This window comes from Oncorhynchus mykiss, chromosome 19 (assembly GCF_013265735.2).
Source record: "Oncorhynchus mykiss isolate Arlee chromosome 19, USDA_OmykA_1.1, whole genome shotgun sequence".
Taxonomy (NCBI): Eukaryota; Metazoa; Chordata; class Actinopteri; order Salmoniformes; family Salmonidae; genus Oncorhynchus; species Oncorhynchus mykiss.
Window position 1 is genome coordinate 19,515,748 of NC_048583.1, and position 25,834 is coordinate 19,541,581.

Below are 25,834 nucleotides of genomic sequence, written 5' to 3' on the forward strand. Positions count from 1 at the left end.
ACACGACAATATGCAAATATTAACAAGCAAAGAACAAGTAACATTTGAATAATACATAAAAGACACTAAAGGATGTGACAACACTTACAGTACAAAACTTAGAGACAATTTCATGCCATTAATTAAGGAGCATGATTGGAGGTTTGTTTATATATATATATATATATATATATATATATATATTTGCGTTATTGGTTTTGATCAAGCGAGATCTACGTCTGTATTGCTCAGAAGCTGCATAGTTCTCATGCGGTGTGTATGACGCTGTGTGTTTCTCATTTAATCTTTAACCACTTGCCTTTTATGTATTTGATGGATTCATGGTCTTTTCCAATGAACTTGCCACCAAATCATGCTCTTACTTCCTGGTTAAATTAGGATCTGTCTACACACTTTCCCCTGCTGTCGTTGATATCCCCATTTAGTTTTATAGTCCATATGTTGCATTAGCTATTGTATAATTTGAATGACCGTATTGCAAAAACACCTCACATTTTCTAAACTAACTTGATGTATTATTCATATTGATGGTATCGCTCAGAATATGAACTGGTATATTTCAATGTTGTGTGCAAGTCACCAGTTTCTACTGTGTTTATCAATTGGAACAGTACTTTCTGAAATAAATAAAAAAGTTGATTTAATGTTTAATTCAAAATGTTAATTTAATAGGTATACTGAACAAAAATATAAACGCAACATGTAAAGTGTGCCACACCCGTTAGGGGGATAGATTATTTTGGCAAATGAGAAATGCTCACTAACAGGGATGTTAACAAATTTGGGGATCTTTTATTTCAGCTCATGAAACATGGGACTTTGCGTTTTATATGTTTTGTTCAGTATAAATATATGATTACTGTTCATTACATCATTTGGGGTGCATGCTTGTAAGTTGTTACTCACATGGTAACTCATATTGTAAATGATTTATAAATGAATTATTCAACGCACTTAAATGACCCAAAATATAATTATATTAAAACAGTAATGAAGAAAATGTACTTCTATGGGTTTTACATACTGGATTGAATATTATTAACAAGGTACTGAGTTACAATGTTTTTAAAACAGGGCAGTGGTCCGCATTAGTTCCTCGGCCACTTTGACACTTCAGTGATATACCCAAAATAACTCAAAGTAAATATCATAAAGGTATTTGGTCTGCAATAGTTAAATGCAGTAGTTAAATGTAGTAGTTAAATGTAGTAGTTAAATGCAGTAGTTAAATGCAGTAGTTACATGCAGTAGTTAAATGTAGTAGTTAAATGCAGTAGTTAAATGTAGTAGTTAAATGTAGTAGTTAAATGCAGTAGTTAAATGTAGTAGTTAAATGCAGTAGTTAAATGTAGTAGTTAAATGTAGTAGTTAAATGCAGTAGTTAAATGCAGTAGTTAAATGCAGTAGTTAAATGCAGTAGTTAAATGTAGTAGTTAAATGCAGTAGTTAAATGCAGTAGTTAAATGCAGTAGTTAAATGTAGTAGTTAAATGCAGTAGTTAAATGTAGTAGTTAAATGCAGTAGTTAAATGTAGTAGTTAAATGCAGTAGTTAAATGCAGTAGTTAAATGTAGTAGTTAAATGTAGTAGTTACAAGCAGTTCATAATTAAAAAGGCAACACAAAAGCAAACAAATTATACAATAGGATTTGGATGTCTCATGTTGCAGGAAAGGTTCTCATTTTTTAAGTTATTTTCCATATAAATCTAACAGATAAAACATGTGCAAGCTCCAAATAAATAAGTAATGTCTTTGAGAGCCTATATGGATAAGTATAGTCACTTGAAAGATAAGGTATAGGCATTTTACCTTGCTGCATACATTTTAGCATTGGTTTGTCAAAAAAAATCCATACCTTTGTTTTATCCCTTAATTATCAATACTATGAATATCAATACTCATAAGCAGAAAAAAAACAACACGAATTCTTAAGGAATGTCACAAATATTATACTTGACATCAAAAAGTACATTTAGGTGTGTTTTTGTTTTTGTGTACTTGGGGGTATGTACATGAAATACATATTTATTTTGTAATTAACACAGGTACAGTCCATTGTGCATTCTTCTGCCAAAGCAGGTCATTCATCTTAAGGGTGTCTCTATGAGAGCTGGAAAATTGGTCAAAATTGGTCAAGTTCATTGGTCAAGCCAATGCCACAGCAGCTATGACACAAGCTATTAGTTACCCAGCAACTGTACCATTAGCAGTGCCAACGTGAGAGGCAAGGCAGACAGACAGAAGGCAGTGGGTCGGGGAGCACTTCCTGAATTGACTGATGACTCTGAAAAAGTAGGAACAATAAAGATATGGTTCACTGGATGATAAAAGGGGAATGTCTTTTAATGTTTCTGTTCAAATGTTGACTTTGCTCTTACAGATGTGTAGTATGGTGACGATGAATACTTACCAACACTGACGCTGCCCTGTAGGATGTTCAGGGAGGTGGAACTGCTGGTGAAAGTTGCCTGTGCGCTGCTTGCACTGGGAACCGAATATTTGTTACTGAACACGAGTGTCATGTTGGAAACTACGGAGCCACTCCTAGGAAAGAAAATGGACAACCCACAGAAATCATTATCATCATTGCTGTCATCATCAAAGTTTTTAAGTCAGTCAGTCAGTAATGAGAATTCATACTTACTTGAATGAGTTGACAATGGAACGATTGAAGCTTAGGGTGTTAACAAAAATCTTGTTCACCTGCATTGAAAGATTTAAATACGATTAGCAAAGCTTAACATCATTCGCGTAAAAATGTAAACAGGGCCAGAACTCACAGTGCTGGGCCTCCTGAGTGGCGCAGTTGTCTAAGGCGCTGTGCCACTAGAGATCCTGGTTCGAGTCCAGGCTCTGTCACAGCCGGCCGTAACCAGGAGCCAAATTTAGGGCAGCAGGGTAGCCTAGTGGTTAGAGCGTTGGACTAGTAACCGGAAGGTTGCAAGTTCAAACCCCTGAGCTGACAAGGTCTGTTGTTCTGCTGACAAGGTCTGTTGTTCTGCCCCTGAACAGGCAGTTAACCCACTGTTCCTAGGCCGTCATTGAAAATAAGAATTTGTTCTTAAAACCTCTTAGAGCCATGTGAGACGCTAGCGTCCCACCTAGTCAACAGGAAATGGAAGTGCCAAATGCTAATAGTACTCGATAAAACTCAAACTTTCATTAAAACACACATGCAGGGTACTGAATTAAAGCTACACTCGTTGTGAATCTAGCCAACATGTCAGATTTTTAAAATGCTTTTCGGCGAAAGCATGAGAAGCTATTATCTGATAGCATGCAACACCCCGAAATACCTGAAGGGGACGTAAACAAAATAATTAGCGTAGCCGGCGCTACACAAAACGCAGAAAAAGCTTTGACGAGCTTCTTTGTTGGCATATGTCCCATAAACATCACAATTGGGTCTTTTTCCCGATTAAATCCGTCCATGTATACCCAAAATGTCCATTTATACAGCCCGTCTGATCCATGGAAAAGCACCGTTCCAAAACGCAACGTCATTTTTTTAAATTAAAAAAGTTGCCTATAAACTTTGACAAAACACTTCAAACTACTTTTGTAACCCAACTTTAGGTATTTGTAAACGTTAATAATCGATCAAATTGATCACGGGGCGATCTGTATTCAATAGCAGCTACTCTTGAAATCATCGTCCATTGTCTCTCTCCCATAAAACTCTTCCTGTGTACTGGATGACAGGAAGGGCCTATTTCTCATTCCACCCAGGATTAAAACCATTGAAATTGACAGTACTGGCGACATCGTGTGGAAGCTGTAGGAACTGTCAACTCGTCGCCATCTATTTTCTCTTGCCATAGACAATTCAGAGACTGGCGGATGAATCCTTTTCTTTTTTTGTGACCAGGTTTTTCTTGGGATTTCGCTTGCTGTTCACGTTCTGTTATAGTCACAGACATGATTTAACCAGTTTTAGAAACTTCAGAGTGTTTTCTATCCACACATACTAATCATATGCATATACTATATTCCTGGCATGAGTAGCAGGACGTTGAAATGTTGCGCAATTTTTAACAAAATGTTGAAAAAATGCAGGGGAGCCCACTGACTTGCCTAGTTAAATAAAGGTAAAAAATAAATAAAACATTTGGCAACGCACAATTGGCCCAGCGTCGTCCGGGATAGGGGAGGGATTGGCCGGCCAGGATGTCCTTGTCCCATCGCGCACGCTGACAGGGTTGCCAGGTGTATGGTGTTTCCTCCGACACATTGGTGCGGCCGGTTTCGGGTTAATAGGGCATTGTGTCAAGAAGCAGTGCGGTTTGGCTATGTCGTGTTTCGGAGGACGCACGGCTCTCGACCTTCGCCTCTCCCGAGTCCATACGGAAGTTGCAGTGATGGGACAAGACTGTAACTACCAATTTGATACCACAAAATTGGCGAGAAAATTCTGGATGTATTTCTGCATTTTAAAAGTTATGTACCTTGAAGACTTGATTACTGACATGCAAAACTGTAAATGTTTCCCATGTTGTGCGCATTGCACTCGCTGTTGCCCATAGCAGCTGTTAGGCAGGCACAAGGGTTCATGTCCACTAAGAAGACCGTAAAAAAGTCTGGATGGGGAGGTCCCAGAGTACGATATATTCATACTGAATAATCTTTGGTTCTATCTAACAATAGGATACCCACTCATATCTAGTCTCTCTGGTGTGGTGTATATTGATGAAAAGGGCTCTGGATACTTACCTCCGAGACCACTGTGCCAGCCAGAGCCTTGAATGCTGAAGAGGACGAGTTGGCAAGATCTGAGGTGAACATCTGGTTGAGGCTAAACCGAAGACTCAGGGTTCCTTCACTAGAAGATGGGGGATCAGTTGATGCGACAGCAGTGGTGGTGGCTGCCGCCGGAGCAGCGTTGGTGGTGGTGGCCACTGTTGGGGGTGGCGTGGTGACAGCTGCAGTTGGAGCAGCAGTGGCTGCAGTTGGAGCAGCAGTGGCTGCAGTTGGAGCAGCAGTGGCTGCAGTTGGAGCAGCAGTGGCTGCAGTTGGAGCAGCAGTGGCTGCAGTTGGAGCAGCAGTGGCTGCAGTTGGAGCAGCAGTGGCTGCTGTTGGAGCAGCAGTGGCTGCTGTTGGAGCAGCAGTGGCTGCAGTTGGAGCAGCAGTGGCTGCAGTTGGAGCAGCAGTGGCTGCTGTTGGAGCAGCAGTGGCTGCTGTTGGAGCAGCAGTGGCTGCAGTTGGAGCAGCAGTGGCTGCAGTTGGAGCAGCAGTGGCTGCAGTTGGAGCAGCACTTGCTGCAGTTGGAGCAGCAGTGGCTGCTGTTGGAGCAGCACTTGCTGCAGTTGGAGCAGCAGTGGCTGCTGTTGGAGCAGCACTTGCTGCAGTTGGAGCAGCAGTGGCTGCAGTTGGAGCAGCACTTGCTGCAGTTGGAGCAGCACTTGCTGCAACGGTGGTGGTTGCTGCGGTTGGAGCTGCAGTAGTCATTGTAGTAGTGCCTGCAAAATTGCAACATTCAATGAAATGTTTACATATTGCAATAAAGTAGTGTATGAGAAAAAGTAAAGTGATGTGTTGGTGAATTGTCTTACGCGTGACCACAATGGACGATGAATTAACAGGCAAGGTCAGGCCAGAGGTGTTGGAAGTAATGGCAGTTTGTAAAGTTTGTGCTGACAGGCTAGTGTTAGGCACTGAGCTGATGTTGTTGAATATCAACGTAGACTCCACCACAATTGATCCTGACCTGAAAATAATATGTTTTTTAAAAATATCTTTTGAAAGCGTTACTTCAGTAAGAACCCGTCCCAAGGCATACTAAATAACAATATTCATAGAAATGTTATTTTTCTTCATCCACACTGTTTCAAAGTCATTCAAATTATAATCATGTACCCACCGGAATCTATTGACAACAGTTTGAATAAATCTGGCTCCAAATTCAGCCTTGAACAAGTTATCCAGCTGAAAAAAGTGGATACAGAATTAAAAGTTATATTATATTAACAATTCAACCATGTGTGGCTGGTATCAAGATGCCATATGATGAATTATGACAACGATAATCATGGTTATGATTTTCTGAAGCGCCTTTCAAGAAAACTAAGGGCACTATCTTTGGTAAAATGAAATCAAATGTAAGTTACCTGTGTAGACACTTGTTTAGCCAATGCCAGGAACTCTGGTGAACTGCTGTTGCTCAGAGAGCTAGTAAAGTTAGATGTCAGGCTGAACTGCAGTGACAGTTGAGGGCTGGTCAATGGCTCCTCTGTTGCTGGGGCTGTCTTTGTAGTTGGCACTTGGGTAGTTGGTACTTGGATAGTTGGTACTGGGATATTTGGTGTTTCGGTCAAATTGGTTACCGGAGCGGTTGGAGCTACAGTAGCATTTACTACTGTGGTAGTTGGAGGAGCTGTTGCATTGACTACTGGAGTAGTTGGAGGTGCCGTTGCATTGACTACTGCGTTCGTTGCAGGGGCTGTTGTGTTGAGTACCGTGTCAACTACCGTGTTTGTAGTTGACACGTTTGAGGGGGCCGAAGTTGCATTCCCTGTAATGTGCTGCATTGACATGTTCAAAGGGGCGGACGTTGCGTGCACGACCATATACACTGTTGACATTGGAGGAACCGGAGTAGAAGTAGTAGTTGGAGCTGGGGTTGAAACAACTCCTGGAAGACAGCAAATCATCAGACGTCATGATGTACGTATAATAGAAGATGTACTGGTCTCAAAGAAAATAGGTCTTCTATAAAACATTAAGCATTGCACACAGCTTCAACAACATCTGATCATTGTTAACTATCAGAATTATATTGGAACATGAAAAGATAGAATAGATGGCTTTAATATCCAATCAACAATTGTTTACAGGAATTTGTGTCAGTTGTCATAATGTGCTTATAATGTTGAACAGTTAAGTGATATAGAGACCAGATCAATATAATTAATATAATATAATGAAACATAGAAAAGTAAAATGCAGACATATAAAGAAGTGCAGCTGTATGATAACTTGGTATTTTACGAACATGAGGTAGAGAGAGTGCAGGGAAATATTGAGTTACTAAGAGTTCAGAATTTAGAAAATGAAGGTGTCATACTTGTTGCTGTGATAGAAGCTGTGTTCAATGGGAGAGAAAAATTAGAGCTGTTGCTTGAGACACTCTCTGTCAAAGTTGTGACCACCGCACTGGACTCAGGGACTGAGCTGGCATTGTTAAATATCAGCTTAGCGTCTACCACAACCGAACCTTCACTGGAAACCAACCAAATGAAAAACAATTAATATGATACCGTCAGTAAATCAGATTCATATTTAAATGCTATGACAATTATGAACACTTACACAAATTAATAATTTACCGTAAAAATAATTGATGAATACAATGTCTATCTTAAAATTAATTCCAAGAATGGCCCTAAGTAAAAATACAAACTCAAGAATAACTACCTACCTGAAACCTAGGACCTCTGTGCGATTGAAACGGGATCCATATTTGTTTTGGTAAACTGTGTCCAACTGTAAATGTAATATAACCAATTTTAGCAATTTATCTCGAAAACTTAAATGTTGACATGCACAATTTGAGGGAAAGTGTCTGACATAATGGCAAATATGAAAACTTATTTGGGGGATAATATCCCTCTTTATGAACCTGACAGAAAGTACTACTAAATATGAACAGTATTTTTTTTTTAAAGAATATAAAACTGAAATTACCGCTGTAGCCACAATGGTTGCTAATGCATGGAACTCTGCTGAAGATGTATTATTCAAGTCTGCCGTGAAGTTTTGCTCTAATTTGAACTCCAACTTCACCTCCGGTGGTGGAGGTGCCGGTGTTGTGGTAGCTTTGATCAGAGCAGCTGTGGTTGTTGCTGGAGCAGCTGTAGTTGGCGTAGCAGCAGCTGTGGTTGTTGTGGGAGCGGCTGTGGTTGTGGTGAGGATGGCTGTGGTTGTTGTTGATGCAACTGTGGTTGTTATTGCAGCAGCTGCTGTTGCTATGGGGGCAAATGTGGTTGTTGTGGGAGAAGATATGGTTGTTGTGGGTGTAGTTGCAGTTGTTATACGAGCAGCAGTGGTTGTTAAGGGAGCAGCTGTGGTTGTTGTGGGATCTGCTATTGTTGTCGTGGCAGCAGTTGTGGTAACTTCAGCTGTGGTTGTTGTGTGAGCTACAGTGGTTGTTGAGGATGCAGCTGTAGTTGTTGTAGCCGCAGCTGTAGTTGTCGTTGGTGCTGCTGCTGTTGTTATGGAATCAGCTCTGGTCGTTGTGGGAGCAGTTGTGGTTGATGTCGGAGCAGCTACGGTTGTTGTGGGAGCAGCTGTGGTTGTTGGGGAAGAAGCTATGGTTGTTGTGGGATCTGCTATTGTTGTAGTAGCAGCAGCTGTGGTTGTGATAACTGCAGCAGTGGTTGTTGTGTGAGCTGCAGTGGTTGTTGTGGGTGCAGCTGTTGTTGTTGTAGCCGCAGCTGTAGTTGTCGTTGGTGCTGCTGCTGTTGTTGTGGGAGCAGCTGGGGTTGTTGTGGAAGCAGTTGTGGTTGTTGTGGGATCTGCTATTGTTGTTGTAGCAGCAGCTGTGGTTGTGGTAACTGCAGCTGTGGTTGTTGTGTGAGCTGCAGTGGTTGTTGTGGGTGCAGCTGTAGTTGTTGTGAAAACAGATGTGGTTGTTGTGGGATCTGCTATTGTTGTCGTAGCAGCTGTGGTTGTGGTAACTGCAGCTGTGGTTGTTGTGTGAGCTACAGTGGTTGTTGTGGGTGCAGCTGTAGTTGTTGTACCTGCAGCTGTAGTTGTCATTGGTGATGCTGTGGTTATTATGGAATCAGCTCTGGTCGTTGTGGAAGCAGTTGTGGTTGTTGTGGGAGCAGCTGTGGATGTTGGGGAAGAAGCTGTAGTTGTTATGGGAGCTGCTGTGGTTGTTGTGGGAGAAGCTGGGGTTGTTGTGGGGATGGCTGTGGTTGTTGTGGGTGCAGCTGTTGTTGTTGTAGCCACATCTGTAGTTGTCGTTGGTGCTGCTGTTGTTGTGGGAGCAGCTGGGGTTGTTGTGGGAGCAGTTGTCGTTGTTGTGGGATCTGCTATTGTTGTCGTAGCAGCAGCTGTGGTTGTGGTAACTGCAGCTGTGGTTGTTGTGTGAGCTGCAGTGTTTGTTGTGGGTGCAGCTGTAGTTGTTGTAGCCGCAGCTGTAGTTGTCGTTGGTGCTGCTGATGTTGTGGGAGCAGGTGTATTTGTTGTGAAAACAGATGTGGTTGTTGTGGGATCTGCTATTGTTGTCGTAGCAGCTGTGGTTGTGGTAACTGCAGCTGTGGTTGTTGTGTGAGCTACAGTGGTTGTTGTACCTGCAACTGTAGTTGTTGTACCTGCAGCTGTAGTTGTCATTGGTGATGCTGTGGTTATTATGGAATCAGCTCTGGTCGTTGTGGAAGCAGTTGTGGTTGTTGTGGGAGCAGCTGTGGATGTTGGGGAAGAAGCTGTGGTTGTTATGGGAGCTGCTGTGGTTGTTGTGGGAGAAGATGGGGTTGTTGTGGGGATGGTTGTTGATGTTGCAGCAGCCGTGGATGTTGTGGGGATGGTTGTTGATGTTGCAGCAGCCGTGGTTGTTGTGGGGATGGCTGTGGTTGTTGTGAGAGCTGCTGTGGTTGTTGTGGGAGCAGCTGGGGTTGTTGTGGGGATGGCTGTAGTTGTTGTGGGGATGGCTGTGGTTGTTGTAAGAGCATCTGTGGTTGTTGTGGGGATGGTTGTTGATATTGCAGCAGTCGTGGATGTTGTAGGGATGGCTGTGGTTGTTGTGAGAGCTGCTGTGGTTGTTGTGGGAATGGCTGTAGTTGTTGTGGGGATGGCTGTGGTTGTTGTGAGAGCTGCTGTAGTTGTTGTGGGAATGGCTGTAGTTGTTGTGGGGATGGCTGTAGTTGTTGTGGGGATGGCTGTGGTTGTTGTAAGAGCATCTGTGGTTGTTGTGGGAATGGTTGTTGATGTTGCAGCAGCCGTGGATGTTGTGGGGATGGTTGTTGATGTTGCAGCAGCCGTGGTTGTTGTGGGATCAGCTGTAGATGATGTGGGAGCAGCTAAGGTTGTTGGGGAAGAAGCTATGGTTGTTGTGGGATCTGCTATTGTTGTCGTAGCAGCAGCTGTTGTTGTGATAACTGCAGCTGTGGTTGTTGTGTGAGCTGCAGTGGTTGTTGTGGGTGCAGCTGTTGTTGTTGTAGCCGCAGCTGTAGTTGTCGTTGGTGCTGCTGTTGTTGTGGGAGCAGCTGGGGTTGTTGTGGGAGAAGTTGTGGTTGTTGTGGGATCTGCTATTGTTGTCGTAGCAGCAGCTGTGGTCGTGATAACTGCAGCTGTGGTTGTTGTGTGAGCTGCAGTGGTTGTTGTGGGTGCAGCTGTAGTTGTCGTAGCCGCATCTGTAGTTGTCGTTGGTGCTGCTGTTGTTGTGGGAGCAGCTGGGGTTGTTGTGGGAGCAGTTGTGGTTGTTGTGGGATCTGCTATTGTTGTCTTAGCAGCTGTGGTTGTGGTAACTGCAGTTGTGGTTGTTGTGTGAGCTACAGTGGTTGTTGTGGGTGCAGCTGTAGTTGTTGTACCTGCAGCTGTAGTTGTCATTGGTGATGCTGTGGTTATTATGGAATCAGCTTTGGTCGTTGTGGAAGCAGCTGTGGTTGTGGGAACTGCAGCTGTGGTTGTTGTGGGAGCAGTTGTGGATGTTGGGGAAGAACCTGTGGTTGTTATGTGAGCTGCTATGGTTGTTGTGGGAGAAGTTGGAGTTGTTGTGGGGATGGCTGTGGTTGTTGTGAGAGCTGCTGTGGTTGTTGTGGGAGCAGCTGGTGTTGTTGTGGGGATGGCTGTAGTTGTTGTGGGGTTGGCTGTGGTTGTTGCAAGACCATCTGTGGTTGTTGTGGGGACGGTTGTTGATGTTGCAGCAGCCGTGGATGTTGTGAGAGATGCTGTGGTTGTTGTGAGAGCTGCTCTGGTTGTTGTGGGAGTTGCTTGGGTTGTTGTGGGGATGGCTGTAGCTGTTGTGAGGATGGCTGTGGTTGTTGTAAGAGAATCTGTGGTTGTTATGGGGATGATTTTTGATGTTGCAGCAGTCGTGGATGTTGTGGCGATGGTTGTTGATGTTGCAGCAGCCGTGGTTGTTGTGGGGATGGCTGTGGTTGTTGTGAGACCTGATGTGGTTGTTGTGGGAGCAGCTGGGGTTGTTGTGGGGATGGCTGTAGTTGTTGTGGGGATGGCTGTGGTTGTTGCAGCAGCCGTGGATGTTGTGTGGATGGCTGTTGATGTTTCAGCAGCCGTGGTTGTTGTGGGAGCAGCTGTAGTTGATGTGGGAGCAGCTACGGTTGTTGGGGAAGAAGCTATGGTTGTTGTGGGATCTGCTATTGTTGTCGTAGCAGCAGCTGTGGTTGTGATAACTGCAGCAGTGGTTGTTGTGGGTGCAGCTGTTGCTGTTGTAGCCGCAGCTGTAGTTGTCGTTGGTGCTGCTGTTGTTGTGGGAGCAGCTGGGGTTGTTGTGGGAGCAGTTGTGGTTGTTGTGGGATCTGCTATTGTTGTTGTGGGAACAGCTGGGGTTGTTGTGGGAGCAGTTGTGGTTGTTGTGTGAGCTGCAGTGGTTGTTGTGGGTGCAGCTGTTGTTGTTGTAGATTCAGCTATAGTTGACGTTGGTGCTGCTGTTGTTGTGGGAGCAGCTGGGGTTGTTGTGGGAGCAGTTGTGGTTGTTGTGGGATCTGCTATTGTTGTTGTGGGAACAGCTGGGGTTGTTGTGGGAGCAGTTGTGGTTGTTGTGTGAGCTGCAGTGGTTGTTGTGGGTGCAGCTGTTGTTGTTGTAGATTCAGCTGTAGTTGACGTTGGTGCTGCTGTTGTTGTGGGAGCAGCTGGGGTTGTTGTGGGAGCAGTTGTGGTTGTTGTGGGATCTGCTATTGTTGTTGTGGGTGCAGCTGGGGTTGTTGTGGGAGCAGTTGTGGTTTTTGTGGGATCTGCTATTGTTGACGTAGCAGCAGCTGTGGTTGTGAGAACTGCAGCTGTGGTTGTTGTGTGAGCTGCAGTGGTTGTTGTGGGTGCAGCTGTTGTTGTTGTAGATTCAGCTGTAGTTGACATTGGTGCTGCTGTTGTTGTGGGAGCAGCTGGGGTTGTTGTGGGAGCAGTTGTGGTTGTTGTGGGATCTGCTATTGTTGTTGTGGGAACAGCTGGGGTTGTTGTGGGAGCAGTTGTGGTTGTTGTGTGAGCTGCAGTGGTTGTTGTGGGTGCAGCTGTTGTTGTTGTAGATTCAGCTGTAGTTGACGTTGGTGCTGCTGTTGTTGTGGGAGCAGCTGGGGTTGTTGTGGGAGCAGTTGTGGTTGTTGTGGGATCTGCTATTGTTGACGTAGCTGCAGCTGTGGTTGTTGTGTGAGCTACAGTGGTTGTTGTGGGTGCAGCTGTAGTTGTTGTAGCCACATCTGTAGTTGTCGTTGGTGCTGCTGTTGTTGTGGGAGCAGTTGTGATTGTTGTGGGATCTGCTATTGTTGTCGTAGCAGCTGTGGTTGTGGTAACTGCAGCTGTGGATGTTGTGTGAGCTACAGTGGTTGTTGTGTGTGCAGCTGTAGTTGATGTGGGAGCAGCTACGGTTGTTGGGGAAGAAGCTATGGTTGTTGTGGGATCTGCTATTGTTGTCGTAGCAGCAGCTGTGTTTGTGATAACTTCAGCTGTGGTTGTTGTGTGAGCTGCAGTGGTTGTTGTGGGTGCAGCTGTTGTTGTTGTAGCCGCAGCTGTAGTTGTCGTTGGTGCTGCTGTTGTTGTGGGAGCAGCTGGGGTTGTTGTCGGAGCAGTTATGGTTGTTGTGGGAGCAGTTATGGTTGTTGTGGGATCTGCTATTGTTGTTGTGGGAACAGCTGGGGTTGTTGTGTGAGCTGCAGTGGTTGTTGTGGGTGCAGCTGTTGTTGTTGTAGATCCAGCTGTAGTTGACGTTGGTGCTGCTGTTGTTGTGGGTGCAGCTGTAGTTGTTGTGGGAGCAGTTGTGGTTGTTGTGTGAGCTGCAGTGGTTGTTGTGGGTGCAGCTGTTGTTGTTGTAGATTCAGCTGTAGTTGACGTTGGTGCTGCTGTTGTTGTGGGAGCAGCTGGGGTTGTTGTGGGAGCAGATGTGGTTGTTGTGGGATCTGCTATTGTTGTCGTAGCAGCTGAGGTTGTGGTAACTGCAGCTGTGGTTGTTGTGTGAGCTACAGTGGTTGTTGTGGGTGCAGCTGTAGTTGTTGTACCTGCAGCTGTAGTTGTCATTGGTGATGCTGTGGTTGTTATGGAATCAGCTCTGGTCGTTGTGGAAGCAGTTGTGGTTGTTGTGGGAGCAGCTGTGGATGTTGGGGAAGAAGCTGTGGTTGTTATGGGAGCTGCTGGTGTTGTTGTGGGAGAAGCTGGGGTTGTTGTGGGGATGGCTGTCGTTGTTGTAAGAGCATCTGTGGTTGTTGTGGGGATGGTTGTTGATGTTGCAACAGCCGTGGATGTTGTGGGGCTGGTTGTTGATGTTGCAGCAGCCGTGGTTGTTGTGAGAGCTGCTGTGGTTGTTGTGGGAGCTGCTATGGTTGTTGTGGGGATGGCTGTAGTTGTTGTAAGAGCATCTGTGGTTGTTGTGAGGATGTCTGTAGTTGATTTTGTCGCATCTGTTATAGATGGAGCAACAGTTATGGTCGTTGTGAGAGCTGATGTGGTTGTTTTGGAAGTAGCTGGGGCTGTTGTGGGAGCTGTGGAGACGGCTGTAGTTGTTTTAGCCGCATCTGAGGTTGATGTAGAAACAGCTATGGTAAAAAATAAAAGACCGATTATCAACTCAAGGCTGCATAGTTCAATGGAAATGACCTACTCCACCTCAGCTCCCTCTTTGGGACCGTATCACACCTCCCACATTGTGATCTATTTTAATAGAATTGCAGAGCATTGAATTAACCATCCCTTGCGTATGCAAGCTATAATTAAATGATGTATTATAACAAAGTAGTACCAGTGAATCTGTAATGAACAACAAGTGCAAATAATATTTGAGTCCTACTTGTAGCCACAATGGAGTCTGTGCTCATTGGGAGAGAGAAATTAGAGCTGTTGCTTGAAACTGCCTCTACCATCATGGCTGCCACAGCACTGGGCTCAGGGACTGAGCTGATATTGTTAAATACCCGCTTAGTGGGAAATGAAACAGTATTTACTGCTGAAGCCACAGTGGTTGCTAATACAGTGCCACCGACATGGCCCACTACAAAGGACTGTGGGCTATCCTTCTCTGTGGTCGACGTGAGTAAGACATTTGAACGTGTTAACAGTCGCAAGGCTGCCGGCCCTGACGGCATCCTTAGTTGTGTCCTCAGAGCATGCGCAGACGAGCTTGCTGGTGTGTTTACGGACATATTCAATCTCTCCCTATCCCAGTCTGCTGTCCCCACATGCTTCAAGATGGCCACCATTGTTCCTGTATCCAAGAAGGCAAAGGTAACTGAGCTGAATGACTATCGCCCCGTAGCACTCACTTCTGTCATCATGAAGTGCTTTGAGAGACTAGTCAAGGATCATATCACCTCCACCCTACCTGGACCCTAGACCCACTCCAATTTGCATTCCACCCCAATAGGTCCACAGACGATGCAATCGCCATCACACTGCACACTGCCCTATCCCATCTGGAAAAGAGGAATACCTACAGTTGAAGTCGGAAGTTTACATACGCTGAGTCATTAAAACTTGTTTTTCAACCACTCCACAAATGTTTTTGTTAACCAGCTATAGTTTTGACAAGTCGGTTAGGACATCTACTTCGTGCATGACACAAATAATTTTTCCAACAATTGTATACAGACAGATTATTTCACTTATAATTCACTGTATCACTTACAATTCACTGTAATTCCAGTAGGTCAGAAGTTTACATACACTAAGTTGACTGTGCCTTTAAACAGCTTGGAAAATTCCAGAAAATGATGTCATGGCTTTAGAAGCTTCTGATAGGCTAATTGACATCATTTGAGTCAATTGGAGGTGTACCTGTGGATGTATTTCAAGGCTTTCAAACTCAGTGCCTCTTTGCTTGACATCATGGGAAAATCAAATTAAATCAGCAAAGACCTCAGAAATAAAATGTTAGACCTCCACAAGTCTGAGTCATCCTTGGGAGCAATTTACAAACGCCTGAAGGTACCAAGTTCATCTGTACAAACAATAGTACGCAAGTATAAACACCATGGGACCACGCAGCCGTCATACCGCTCGGGAAGAGACGTGTTCTGTCTCCTAGGGATGAACGCACTTTGGTGCGAAAAGTGCAAATCAATCCCAGAACAACAGTAAAGGACCTTGTAAAGATGCTGGAGGAAACAGGTACAAAAGTATCTATATCCACATTAAAACGAGTCCTATATCGACATAATCTGAAAGGCCGCTCAACAAGGAAGAATGGGAGAAACTCCCCAAATACATATGTGCCAAGCTTGTAGTGTCATACCCTAGAAGAGTCAAGGCTGTAATTGCTGCCAAAGGTGCTTCAACAAAGTACTGAGTAAATGGTCTGAATACATCAGTTTTGCATTTATTTTACTAAATTTGCAAAAATTTCTAAAAACCTGTTTTTGCTTTGTCATTATGGGGTATTGTGTGTAGATTGATGATTAAAAAAACAATTTTAGAATAAGGCTGTAACGTAACAAAATGTGGAAAAGGTCAAGGGGTCTTAATACTTTACAAATTTACTGTATGTAACTACCATGTAAAGGTATTCGGGACACTTATTGTGAAGTGGGATCCAAAGTAAATTTTGCATGCAAAGATAAGACAAGTACTCCAGCTACCAACTATTTTGTCCAAGTGTTTACGTACTGTTGGTATCTGGTGGCACTCAGCCTGAAATCACACCACCCGCAAGTGGCAATGAATTGAATGCAGGCTTGTTTTTTTGTGTGGCTTCGTTTTCTACGTTTATCCTAACCACTTGGTAGCATCTCTTTGAGGCATTGTTCGGTAGCTTTGTTAATAATAACTGCATTTTGCAATTCTAAATGTTAGGAAGCAGGGATTTTTGACTGCATATGGTGTGGTCACATTTATCAATTGGGGTTTCCTTGCAATGGATTGTGTTGAAGTAGTTGGAATGTTGATACATATACAGGTACATTACCAATTGTTGTTTTGTCCCAAACACTTGTGGTCGTTGCTGATGTCTTCCCTACTAGTCCTGTTAGAAAAAGAAAGTCAGAACTATTTCCAACGATAGTGGTAAAAGGTGGCTGTGCAACCCCTCATGAGCAAATAGCTATTTTAACCTGTGAGGTTTAACCCCTGAGGAACATACCCACACACAACCACCCACCCACCCACCCACACACACAAAACACACACACTGATGTATGCACACACAACTACCCACACACAGTGTATTACCTGCTAGCAGAAGGAGAATCGTCAGAGGTTCCATATCCGTCACGTCCCTGTTGAGGTGTACAACATCAATCCACGCACATCAAATCTTAAATGACATTAACCCTTATTGAAGGACTTTCTGCTCCATTACATTTTATTGTTGAAGATAACACTGTAAAAATACCAGCAAATCAGCTCCAAGTGATTTTAATTTTGGAAATCTATTCCAAAGTATTCCCATGCATAATACAGATATATATGTGTTTGTATACAAATGTAAGCAAGGCTTGAAATTCAAATATTAGATATGTTTGGCCTTTGCAGCCAAACAAATTAGTAATTATGTAGATTTGTTGATAACTGCATTTTGCAATTCTAAATGTTATGAAGCAGGGATCTGTGACTTCAAGGATTACCACCGGGACCCAACACCTAAGGGTGACAGCTCAAAACTCCAACAGAGAATTCCTGCTGACTACAATTGACAAACCATAGGTTGGTATTTTACTGACAGTAATATACACACACAGCGATGAGTTTATCCAGCCAGATCAGAACTTCAAAACATAACATCCAAACCTGAGCATTCCAATTCTTTGTTACTGTGTAATCTTTGAAGATCCTATCTCAGTGGGTGTCCTGAACGCTGTTACAACTCCTACATTTAAAATACTCTTTAAAACGCATAAGAGACTAGAACTGCAAAGGAGGCCGAAACAGAAATGCTTTAGGTCCATCTCTCTTGCCATCTATAACTGCACTTTCAAACACCCAGTGCTGCTGAAAGATGAGACCCATTTTATAGCCACATTAAAATCTGTTGGGGGGAATAGTGTGGCATTCGAACAAAGCTCACAGAACCAGTCTTGAGAAGATACGTGATAATGCCAAATCTCTCTCTCTCTCTCTCTCTCTCTCTCTCTCTCTCTCTCTCTCTCTCTCTCTCTCTCTCTCTTTCTCTCTCTCTCTACGTGATAAGACTTTTGATGAATGGAGAAAATGATCAATCAAATTAAACATTCTATCTTTTAAAATTCTGAGTTCAGGGACATATAAAATAAGTATGTGAAAACTACTTCAAGATGCACAGGAGGCTGTTGAGGAAAGGGTGGCTCAAAATAGTGGAAGCGCACTACAGTTTCCATAAAATCATTCGATTTTGACCTTACACAGTGTCACACCCTGATCTGTTTCACCTGTCTTTGTGATTGTCTCCACCCCCCTCCAGGTGTTGCCCATCTTCCCCATTATCCCCTGTGTGTTTTTACCTGTGTTCTCTGTTTATCTGTTGCCTTTTTGTCTTGTTTGTAAAACCAACCAGCGTTTTTGTGTCAGCTCCTGCTTTTCCCCAGTCTCTCTTTTCTCGTCCTCCTGGTTTTTGACACTTGCCTGTCCTGACCCTGTACCCACCCGCCTGACCACTCTGCCTGCCCCTGCCCCTGACTGCCGTCCTGTACCTTTGCCCCACCTCTGGATTACTGACCTCTGCCTGACCTGACCCTGAGCCTGCCTACTGTCCTGTACCTTTGCCCCTGTTGCTGTAATGAACATTGTTACTTCGACACGGTCTGCATCTGGGTCTTGCCTTGAAATCTGATATTCCGATTAAGCAAAGTAAAGTGTTTAAATCACTATTTCCATACTGCAGTGAACAAAAATATAAATGCAACATGTAAAGTGTTGGTCCCATGCTTCATGAGCTGAAATAAAAGATCCCAGAAATGTTCCAGACGCACAAAGATATTATTTCTCTCAAATTTTGAGCACAAATTGTTTACATCCCTGTTAGTTAGCATTTCTCCTTTGCCAAAATAACCCATCCACCTGACAGTTGTGGCTTATCAAGACGCTGATTAAACAGCAGGAGCGCCTTGTGCTGGAGACAATAGAATGGCACTCTAAAATGTGCAGTTTTGTCACACAACACAATGAAACTGATGTCTCAAGTTTTGAGTTAGCATGTAATTGGCATGCTGACTGCAGGAATGTACACCAGAGCTGTTGGCAGATCATTTTATGTTAATTTATCTACCATAAGCCACCTCCAACGTCGTTTTAGAGAATTTGGCAGATCATGTGTAAGGTGTTGTGTGGCCGAGCGGTTTGCTGATGCCAACATTGTGAACAGAGTGCTCCATGGTGGCGGTGGGGTTATGGTATGGGCAGGCAGGCATAAACTACGGACAACGAACACAATTACATTTTATCGATTAGCAATTTGTATGCACAAAAATACCGCAACGAGATCCTGAGGCCCATTGTGATATCTATTTTTTTCAAGGTATCTGTAACCAACATATGCATATCTGTATTCCCAGTCATGTGAAATCCATAGATTAGGGCCAATTGAATTCATTTCAATTGACTGATTTCCTCATATGAACTGTAACTCAGTAAAATCTTTGAAAATTGTTGCATGTTGCATTTCTTTTTGTTCAGTATATTTCCATAATCAGTTTATTATCAAATGATTAGTGTGCATGTAAACATACTTTTATGACCCAATTAAGGACGTTTTCTGAAATATGTGTTTGACCAACAGGAAATACGTCAAAGATGACTGCAGATGTTATTCCAAATATCAATTAAACCACAAATATTCCATAGCCTATAAGTGGTTCTCAAACCTCTCCTAGCCTCTCTATATGTTTGCTTTATTCCAGAGCTTGCACACTTGATTTAATTTGTCAACTAATCATCAAACCAGTTCAGGCGTCCCCGAAGGAGAGGTTTGAGAAATAATGGCTATATCAACATCTTTGTGCCCCGCTATTCAAATATCCTGTCAAACATGGGTTTACCCTGTAGATGCAACCATGCCTTTAATTGCCACAAGTACATCAGGATGAATTGGCTATGTTGTCTTTGGAAGATGACCCGTTAATAACAGATGGTGCAGATGTGCCAGCTTTCAATTGCAAAGGTAAGTCTACAGGGTCTTGAAACATGAAGATAAAATGCTTTGAAATTTGAACAAGCAATCATGGCCCTCAAATTCACTGCAGCAGTATTTTACCTGAGAATAAATCGTCCTATATCCGAGACGTTGTCAGCTAGGACCTGCAGATTGTAGCTTAATGAAATGAGAAATGATGTACAAAGAACGTATCCTCCTCGCTTTCTGTGAACTGAAGATGAACAACTTCTGGGAAGATGGCAAAGAATGGCACTTGAAATTTGTCCAACCCATTGAGGTTCTAACCCATTTATAGGCTAGGTTGTTCAGACTTGCAGGACTTGTTTGGCAGCTGCTATTGCTGAGCATCATTCATGCCTGTCAAAAAGCATATCCACTGGGTAGCCTACCTATAATCCAGGTAGAGATGCAGTGGCGATGATGAAACATAATAAATATGAGGAACTTCCTCATTCCTCCTGCTCAGACCTCAACCCTTCTCATCAAGTATAATTTTTAGCTTACACATTTCAACAACATGCTGGTTATTGTGGTTTAAACGTTCAATAGCTAAAAAAAATCTCTGGGGTGGACCATTATTTTAAAAGATTAGAAATCCCTTTAAAAAAAAAGTTGATGTATGAAGAAAAAAATAACAAGGGTACAACACTGTGTACATACCAGAGTTAGGGGGCAAACAAACTACTCATTCCATACAACATTGTGGTCTGTATCATTTAGCTTTGTCAGATTTCAAAAAGGTTTTATGGCAAAAGCACACCATGCAATTATCTGAGGACAGCGTCCCGCATAAAAAAGCATTACAAACATTATCCAAACAAGCAGAAGCTTCACGAAAGTCAGAAATAGCGATAAATTAAATCACTTACCTTTGAAGATCTTCCTCTGTTTGCAATCCCAAGGGTCCCAGCTACATAACAAATGGTTGTTTTGTTCGATAAAGTCCTTCTTTATATCCCAAAAAAGTCAGTCTATTTGGCGTGCTTGATTCAGTAAACCACCGGTTTCCCTCGTTCAAAATGCATACAAATGAATCCCAAAAGTTACCAATAAACTTCATCCAAACAAGTCAAACAACGTTCCTAATCAATCCTCAGGTACCATAATATGTAAATAAACGATCAAATTTAAGACGGAGAATTGTATGTTCATTACCGGAGATAATCAACGAAGTGCGCGCCCTCATCCATGCCCGCCACAATACCACAGCCAAAATGGGAGCCACCTAGAAAAACTACAAATTCTAGCTAGTTTTTCAAAAATCAAGGCTGAAACTCTTTTTTACTGCAAGCCTGAACTTTAGGCTTGCCATAACAAAGGGGTTGAATACATTTCAACTTTTCATTTTTTCTTAATTTGGACAATTTTGGTAAAAAAATTATTCCAGTTTGACGTTATGGCGTATTGTGTGTCAGCCAGAGACAGAAAATATCAATTTAATACATTTTAAAGGGGTGATGTGTCTCTAATTTGTCTGTGTTTCTGTGTTGTATTCTAAAATGAACATTGCCTTTGGTCCAGTTATAAGCTCTCCAATCTGTTTGTTTGATTGTCACTCTCTCTCAGGACTAATTTTGCGGCTTATCGTATGGCATGCTATATGCCGAAAGTATGATGGCATCACTGGATGGGGGGGGGGGGAGACAGTGCACCCCTTGTCATTGTACATCTGAAGCAGAGAATAGCTCAAATCAGACATTGTTTACATAATGTTGAGCTAGCTATATATTGTTGAGCTAGCAATGTACAGTGCCTTGCGAAAGTATTCGGCCCCCTTGAACTTTGCGACCTTTTGCCACATTTCAGGCTTCAAACATAAAGATATAAAACTGTATTTTTTTGTGAAGAATCAACAACAAGTGGGACACAATCATGAAGTGGAACTACATTTATTGGATATTTCAAACTTTTTTAACAAATCAAAAACTGAAAAATTGGGCTGGCAAAATTATTCAGCCCCCTTAAGTTAATACTTTGTAGCACCACCTTTTGCTGCGATTACAGCTGTAAGTCGCTTGGGGTATGTCTATCAGTTTTGCACATCGAGTGACTGAAATTTTTTCCCATTCCTCCTTGCAAAACAGCTCGAGCTTAGTGAGGTTGGAGGGAGAGCATTTGTGAACAGCAGTTTTCAGTTCTTTCCACAGATTCTCGATTGGATTCAGGTCTGGACTTTGACTTGGCCATTCTAACACCTGGATATGTTTATTTTTGAACCATTCCATTGTAGATTTTGTTTTATGTTTTGGATCATTGTCTTGTTGGAAGACAAATCTCCGTCCCAGTCTCAGGTCTTTTGCAGACTCCATCAGGTTTTCTTCCAGAATGGTCCTGTATTTGGCTCCATCCATCTTCCCATCAATTTTAACCATCTTCCCTGTCCCTGCTGAAGAAAAGCAGGCCCAAACCATGATCCTGCCACCACCATGTTTGACAGTGGGGATGGTGTGTTCAGGGTGATGAGCTGTGTTGCTTTTACGCCAAACATAACGTTTTGCATTGTTGCCAAAAAGTTACATTTTGGTTTCATCTGACCAGAGCACCTTCTTCCACATGTTTGGTGTGTCTCCCAGGTGGCTTGTGGCAAACTTTAAACGACACTTTTTATGGATATCTTTAAGAAATGGCTTTCTTCTTGCCACTCTTCCATAAAGGCCAGATTTGTGCAATATACGACTGATTGTTGTCCTATGGACAGAGTCTCCCACCTCAGCTGTAGATCTCTGCAGTTCATCCAGAGTGATCATGGGCCTCTTGGCTGCATCTCTGATCAGTCTTCTCCTTGTATGAGCTGAAAGTTTAGAGGGACGGTCAGGTCTTGGTAGATTTGCAGTGGTCTGATACTCCTTCCATTTCAATATTATCGCTTGCACAGTGCTCCTTGGGATGTTTAAAGCTTGGGAAATCTTTTTGTATCCTAATCCGGCTTTAAACTTCTTCACAACAGTATCTCGGACCTGCCTGGTGTGTTCCTTGTTCTTCATGATGCTCTCTGTGCTTTTAACGGACCTCTGAGACTATCACAGTGCAGGTGCATTTATACGGAGACTTGATTACACACAGGTGGATTGTATTTATCATCATTAGTCATTTAGGTCAACATTGGATCATTCAGAGATCCTCACTGAACTTCTGGAGAGAGTTTGCTGCACTGAAAGTAAAGGGGCTGAATAATTTTGCACGCCCAATTTTTCAGTTTTTGATTTGTTAAAAAAGTTTGAAATATCCAATAAATGTCGTTTCACTTCATGATTGTGTCCCACTTGTTGTTGATTCTTCACAAAAAATACAGTTTTATATCTTTATGTTTGAAGCCTGAAATGTGGCAAAAGGTCGCAAAGTTCAAGGGGGCCGAATACTTTCGCAAGGCACTGTGTATGAGGCTAAACATATTATATTCAACCTTTATTTTTTATTTATTTTTAAACAAATACCAGATTTATGTGTTGACATCCCTTACAAAAATGTATTGCGGTAATCCTGTGATAATTTTACCACATACAGTCAGGTATTCCTGTGGTACTTCTCCAGTGGTAGTCTTAATGTTGTCTGGGCTATTCAGGTGGTACCTGTTCTGTGGTATTCTTCTGATATCAAGCCATTGTGTGTATTTTGGGACATTTTAGCACAGGAATTTGTGATTATTTTATGTTTTTGTGTGTGGTAATTTGGTGGTACTACATTATGTGGTACTTTTTGTGGTATGAGAAAAATTGTGTGGCAGCTGTATACCACAAGAAACCAGGTGTAAAGCACCTTTGGAAAGTATTCAGACCCCCCGAAAAGTTTTTTAGAAGAAAAGAAACTGAAATAGTATTCAGACTATTTACTCAATACTTGTTGAAGCACCTTTGTCAGCGATTACAGCATTGGCCTTTCAAGGACATTGAGACTTGTCCCGAAGTCACTCCTGCGTTATCTTGGCCATGTGCTTACGGTCCTGTTGGACAGTGAACCTTCGCCCCAGTCTGAGGTCCTGAGCACTCTGGAGCAGGTTTTCATCAAGCATCTCTCTGGGGATCAAATTTCTCTGGGGATCAAATTTGATTTGATTTGATTTGTACTTCGTTCATCTTTGCCTCGATCCTGACTAGTCTCCCAGTCCCTGCAGCTGGAAAACATCCCCACTGCATGATGCTGCCACCACCATGCTTCACCGTAAGGATGGTGCCAGGTTTCCTCCAGACATGACGCGGGGCATTCAGGCCAAAGAATTCAATCTTTGTTTCATCTGACCAGAGAATCGTGTTTCTCATGGTCTGAGTCCTTTAGCTGCCTTTTGGAAAACTCTAAGTGGGTTGTCATGTGCCTTTTACTGAGGAGTGGCTTCTGTCTGGCCACTCTACCATAAAGGCCTGATTGGTGGAGTGCTGCAGCAATGGTTGTCATTCTGGAAGGCTCTCCCATCTTCAGAGAGGAACACTAGAGCTCTGTCACAGTGACCATCAGGTTCTTGGTCACCTCTCTGAGCAAGGCCATTCTCCCCCGATTGCTCAGTTTGGCCGGGCGGCCAGCTCTAGGAAGAATCTTGGTGGTTCCAAACTTCTTTCATTTAAGAACGATGGAGGCCACTGTGTTCTTGGGGACCTTCAGTGCTGCATGCATTTTTTGGTACCCTTCCCTAGATCTGTGCCTCGACACAATCCTGTCTCAGAGCTCTACGGACAACTTTACTGTGTAAAATACGTGGTCAACCATCCATCTGAAGCGCTACTGGGTATGCAGGCTTCTGATCCAGCCCTGAAAAACACCCTAGTCTGCTTATCAAGGTCCTGCTGAGCAGCTTGATTTGTAGAATGTGCTGTGTCAGAGGAGGGCTGGAACAAAAGCCTGCACACCCAGTAGCTCACTAGGAGGATGGTTGGCCACCCTTGAAATAAAACATTGCAACATTACAACCAATACAACAATAGATCATTGAGTAGTAACGTGTGTAGCAGTAAAGGGAGGATGGCCAGAACAGGTTGAACTTCTTATCCGGTCGTAGCAGCTGTCCTCTGTCTCCATCAGCTGCACTCACATGTTTGACCTTTCATACATTTTTATTGCTGTTTAGGTGTTGAGGCATCAATCAAGAATGTGCAGGTACATGAATATGAATCTAATTTTGGACTCAAGTCCCTAGTGACTGCCGCCTGTGATGAGTGACTGCTTTTGTTCTTGTGTCCTCTCTGACCCTTTCAGACAGCCCAACCTAAACTGGTCTTTCTGTCACTCAGTGGGAGGTTTGTTGGGGAATGTGCACTCTGTGAAAAAGAGCTCCGGCTAATGAACTGAGATGATCGGTCAGATAGTGCAAGGCATTCCAAATATGCAAAAGATGTAAAGGTAACGGAACTAATGACGCTCACAGCACAAAAATGCGAAAGAATATTCTAGGTCTAGGACAACACATACAGTACGTACTGTATGTATCGACAGAATTGCTTTCTGAGGATACATGTTAGCTAAATCAGGATTGACAGGGTACATGACATTTTATGGTAGGAATTTCTGTAACCTGAAACCATATGCCAAGTCTTCTTTGCCTCGAGCAAATGGCCCATATTTCTCCCTTGCTGAGGAGTGAATAGACAGAATTGTCTGGATCAGGACAATGTCTTTCACTGAACATGTGGAGAAGGTTGTGCAGCTCAGTGAAAAATTCCAATGAAGGCACTGTAAGATGTTGATCTTTCTGTCTGTCCGTCCGTCCGTCTCTGTATGTGACTGTCCACCCGTCCGTCCATCTATTTTTATTCTGTGAAATACAAGAGGACTACTGTAATATGAAGCATTGTAGGAAGTATGCAGTAACATTGGTGGACATACCTGTTCTCTCTTCGAAACGTTTGAACTATTGAGGACACGGTTGATCTCCCAATATTCGGCTGCACCCTTCGACCCGCCTCAGCCATTGTAAGGCCATGATTGACAACATGGTCTACAATAGTGGCCCTTATGTCATCAGATATGCGCCTGTGTCCTCTTCTGCCTCTTCCTCTGTTTTGCCTTCCACCATGCATCCTTGCTCCTCTTCTTCCTCCTCTTGGCTGTTGACCCTGTTCGTTTCCTGGTCCATCCATTATTGGAAAATTGCAACTCGGTGTTGTGGTCTGTCTATATATGCTTGCCAATTGATTCTTCATGGGATGCACCTTTGAGCAATTTAGACAACTGGTTGATTGTTGGTTGAACTAACACTTTACATTCCTTCATGAGTGAGGGTCAATTTCACCTGCACAATTCATCAAATCACGTTTTTGTACAAAAGGTCTAATAGAAATGTGTAAAACCATGCAGTTTATGACAAATAGTTCAACAATTTTGCATGTAATGGCTTATGCAAGGAACTAATGCCTAGATGTTTTGAGGGGTAAGACTATTCAACAGAGAACCATCTACTATATTTTGATCAACATGACATGAGCAATTGATAATGTGGAAAAAAGCTGACACTTGTACATTATCAATTGCAATTTGTTCAAAGGAATAAGAACTTGCTTTAATGATGTGCACAAGTGACTAGATGATTTGGAATTTGTACAAGTAGTATCAAGAATTGGACTTTTAATCTAAGAAATGCACCAAAGCGACTGAGAAAAACTGTAACATATGGAATCATGTAGCAAC

The 25,834-nt window shown here is 43.0% G+C and overlaps 2 protein-coding genes across 2 annotated transcripts; both read right to left on the reverse strand.

Annotated features, from left to right (window-relative positions):
- Positions 1–1,514: 1,514 nt before the first annotated feature.
- LOC110497535 (mucin-5AC-like) lies at positions 1,515–8,523 on the reverse strand. The gene is made up of 10 exons (XM_021573678.2): positions 7,681–8,523; positions 7,415–7,479; positions 7,061–7,215; positions 6,105–6,628; positions 5,858–5,922; positions 5,550–5,704; positions 4,711–5,456; positions 2,645–2,703; positions 2,411–2,544; positions 1,515–2,284 (listed from the first exon to the last, which is right to left on the reverse strand). The coding sequence occupies exons 4-10, from the start codon at positions 6,576–6,578 to the stop codon at positions 2,181–2,183; spliced, it is 1,737 nt and encodes a 578-aa protein (XP_021429353.2). The 5' UTR covers positions 6,579–6,628; positions 7,061–7,215; positions 7,415–7,479; positions 7,681–8,523; the 3' UTR covers positions 1,515–2,180.
- Positions 8,524–9,358: 835 nt separating this feature from the next.
- Positions 9,359–19,463, reverse strand: LOC110498562 (mucin-2-like). The gene is made up of 7 exons (XM_036955485.1): positions 19,322–19,463; positions 16,327–16,373; positions 16,064–16,120; positions 11,566–13,703; positions 11,356–11,441; positions 10,827–11,111; positions 9,359–9,587 (listed from the first exon to the last, which is right to left on the reverse strand). The coding sequence occupies exons 2-7, from the start codon at positions 16,358–16,360 to the stop codon at positions 9,359–9,361; spliced, it is 2,829 nt and encodes a 942-aa protein (XP_036811380.1). The 5' UTR covers positions 16,361–16,373; positions 19,322–19,463.
- Between the last annotated feature and the right edge of the window lie 6,371 nt (positions 19,464–25,834).